This window comes from Manis pentadactyla, chromosome 8 (genome assembly GCF_030020395.1).
Source record: "Manis pentadactyla isolate mManPen7 chromosome 8, mManPen7.hap1, whole genome shotgun sequence".
In the NCBI taxonomy this organism is placed as follows: domain Eukaryota; kingdom Metazoa; phylum Chordata; class Mammalia; order Pholidota; family Manidae; genus Manis; species Manis pentadactyla.
In genome coordinates, this window is record NC_080026.1 from 116,288,484 (window position 1) to 116,292,232 (window position 3,749).

At 53.2% G+C, this 3,749-nt stretch overlaps 1 protein-coding gene across 1 annotated transcript; it reads right to left on the reverse strand.

Moving 5' to 3' along the window:
* Positions 1-316: 316 nt before the first annotated feature.
* On the reverse strand, positions 317-2,530 carry LOC130684649 (inositol 1,4,5-trisphosphate receptor-interacting protein-like). The gene has a single exon (XM_057506297.1). The coding sequence runs from the start codon at positions 2,233-2,235 to the stop codon at positions 583-585; it is 1,653 nt and encodes a 550-aa protein (XP_057362280.1). The 5' UTR covers positions 2,236-2,530; the 3' UTR covers positions 317-582.
* Positions 2,531-3,749: the final 1,219 nt, after the last annotated feature.

Below are 3,749 nucleotides of genomic sequence, written 5' to 3' on the forward strand. Positions count from 1 at the left end.
TGCCTTTAGCACCTGCACCACCACTGGGTTCTCCTGAATTAGAGACATGAAAACATCCATTTGGGTATGATTCTTTTTACATCCCAGGTCAGCCTTTACTTGAATATCATAGAGGATCTACAGGAATGCAGACGGATCCATGTTAAGACCACACACCCTGATTTCCAATAACGCTTGGCCCTAGGCATCTGCAACCAAAGCACTAATAGGGACACATGTGGGGATTTCCAGCCTTCATTCATAGTCCACACAATAGGGGTCCCACTGTGGTTACTATTTTTTATACTATTTGTAGATAGTCTCTAATTCAGTGTCCAGAGTGTTCTGTCATCATCCTGGCCATTCTTGGCGATCCAAAAGCAAGCTGTAAGGATTGGTCTCCAAACCCAGACAAAGCCTCACCAGCAGACTCCCATGGCATGAAAGTAATCCAGCTTCTAGCTTGGAATTCTGTTTCCCCTGCACCATAGGGCCTGGCTTCTCTGGGAGCGGAGGCTCCCAGCAAAGCCTGCCATTCTTCCAGGACGGGGCCTGCTGATGCCCCCGAGGTGTGGACGTGCGTCCTGGGTCCTGGATGGGCTATTAGACAGCAGCTTTTGGGGGCAGGCTTGCATGGTCTGAGGGGATATGTAGGGAATACTCGCTAATGAGTGCTGGTGCATTCTTGAGCAGCTCATAGAACGAGTCCACCGTCTTGCGGTAGAGACTTCGCTGCAGGACAAACGGCCCGAAGAGGTTGAGAGGCTGCGCCCTGCGAATGGCCTTGGGCAGTCCCACGGTGTCGGGCACCTTTCGGTTGCCAATAAAGAAGTGATGGAGCTTCTTCTCGAGCAGGCTCTTCTCCAGGAAGCAGAGCAGCTCATGCAGACGCACATCCAGCTGCCCAGCCTTCCAGTCAGCGGCCTGCCGGGAGAGCAGGAGGTGCAACAGCGCTGTCTTCACGTGGTAGCCGCCAAGTCCGCTGGGGCCGGTCAGGCGGCTCTGCTTGGAGAGCAGAAAGGAGGTGATCTGCAAGCAGGTGAGGTGGCAGGCACCCTCAGGCAGCCTCTTTGACATCATCCTAAGGAAGTGTCGCTCGTAGACAGCGAAGGACAAGAGCCAGTCAGTGCTGGACGCTGGGGTCCCCCCAGAGGGCTCCCTGGGAAGTTGGGAGACAAAGTACAGGTCCGAGTCATCACAGTGGATCACAGGAATCATGTTGAAGGGCATGAACTTGCCTGAGCGGAACCTGATCTTGAGGGACCCTGGGGTGTCCAACTGGTTAAAGGCCAGGTCGAACTCGTATTTGCGGGCAATGCGGTGCCAGGCTCTGGTGAGGGCTGTCTGGAACCACCTCATGATCTGCACTGAGTCCAGATATGGGGAATCTCGGGCACACAGTGGGTCTTCTGCCTCACAGCCAAGCTGCACCGAGTTGTTTTTGCCGTGGAGGAGACACAGCATGTCCTCACCAAGTTTGGTCTTGCCACAGATGCAGCCCAGCATATCCTCAGCCTGGACCACCTTAATCTGGCCATAACCCTGGCTATCCAAGTGCATGGAGTGGTTGGAGCACCAGAGCTCTGGATGGAAGTGGTAGGGCTCTGGGGGCGTGAAGGGCACAAAGAGTTTGCACAGCAGCGGCCTGTCCACCTGCCAGTTCTCATACATGCTGTCCACGCCAATGAAATCCTCCACCTCCATGTCTGTGTCCCGGTTACAGAGGCTTCTCAGAGCTTCCAGTAAGTCATCCACGAAGCCTTCCACAAACTCACGGGTACGAGCCGCTTCGGCTGTGGCTCCCCGTATGCAACACTCCTGAAAGTGGTCGAGCATGGCCTTGTTGGGCAGGGTGAGGCCCCGGAGGGGTGCACCCTCCAGGCCAGGCAGCTCGTCCTCGGTGCCACCCAGGCACTCGGGTGAGGGCCCGTCCTGGTGGTCCTGCCGCCACAACTCGATCACCAGGAAGAGGATCATGCAGAGAGTGCTCCACAGGTCCCAGGTGATGCGGTTCTCATTCTGCTGCTGGCCCTCCTCCGCCACCTGCTCCAGGGCCTCCTTCTCGGCCGCCAGCCGCGCCACCTCTTCCTCCAGGCGTAGCTGCTGCAGCTGCAGCTCCTCCTGGTACACCTGCATCTTGCGGATGATCTCCTCCTCATTCTCGGGCACGGTGGTGTTCTCCCGAGGGAACAGCAGAGGGTGGTTGACGATGGCTGTCACCACCACCAGACACACCCGGAAGAGCTCCAGTGCCATGCTGGGGCTTTCCTAGGGGGAGAGAGACAGACAGACAGTCACACCAAGCTCCCAACAATGCCAAGTCTTCCCTAGACCTGCACACCGACCTCCACCTCACCAAGCAGGTGAGTGTCTTGGAGCTCTGCTCCCACCCAACCCACTATCTCCTGTCCTGCTTCAGTCTAGTCCTGGGAACAAGAGCCCGAAGTTCTGCACCACCGATCCTGGCTGAACAGCCACTGTGGTGGATCTCTGTTCTGTATGTCCAGACATTCCTCTTTCTGGTAGCAGTACCCCATTTTGCCTGGGAATCAGCCTTTTTCTACTCCCAGTCCTTATGGCTTGGGTGGGGATAACCTTGCCCCAGCTCCAGGGACGAACATATGACTGTGGTCTAGGGTTTCCGAGGGAACAGGGAACAGCTGGTGGTGGCTCTGTAGCTGCCTCAAAGTAGGGGTCTGCCTGAAAAAGATGCCAACATAGAGGAAAGCAGTCTCCCAACCCCTGGATCCAGCTATGTCTGAAGCCATCACCTCTGAACTCTTTAGTCATACAAATCAGTAAATTCTCCTTTTTGTTTAAGTCAGTTTGAGTTATTTTTCCATCATTTGAAACCAAAAACAGTCCTGAATAAGCCATTCCCTTCTTCTCCTAGTGAATGCCTTGTGGTGAACACATTTTCTTCAAGGTCTAGTGGAGAAGAACAGGAGGGCTGGATTCCAAAATCAGCCTTGTCATTGACTAGCTAAGTGACCTTGGGCATATTAACTCACCTCTCTGAGACCATTTCCTTACTGCACCAGAGGAAAGCCACAGTACCCACAGGGTCACCACACTAATGGATGGATATCCACACAAACTGCATACACAGCACACTGAATGGGGGACAGCATGTATTCAATGAATAACAACTTTGTGGAAGCAGTTTTGTGAACTGATCTTCCCCCACTGTAAACCTGTCCTTCTGATCTGGAAGTCTGTATCCCAAATTCAGACACTGACCTCCTGGGTCTTCATCCAGGACAATTTTGGTGACAACCGGGGTGACCAAGTCATTGGTTTCCCTCTCATGTGTCATCTGAACTTTAAATCTGATTTAATTGTGGAAGGAGACACTCTATTCCTCCAGGATAAAAGGATTTTTAGGTCTCAGGTGACTTCTGGGGAAGGGCTAACCCCTTATAATCCTTGCTGTTCAGACTGCGCACCTGCAATATCTCCTGGGAATTTGCTGGAAATGCAGAATCTCAGCCCCACTCCAGGCCTACTGAACCAGAATCTGCATTTTAATATCATCTTTAATACATTAAAGTCTCAGAGGCACCATCCTGTAGTGTAAGCCTGACATTATACCCTCTCCTCTCCCTGGCAGGTACTGTGGGAAACAACAATTGGCTTTTTCCACACTTGTTCTGTCCTGTCTGGGACCGCAGCTAAGAGAGCAAATGGCCACATGAGACCCTGGTTGGACAATAAAGTACACAGGAGAGTTCCTCCCACTGCCCCACTGACGCATGCCAACACATGCTGTT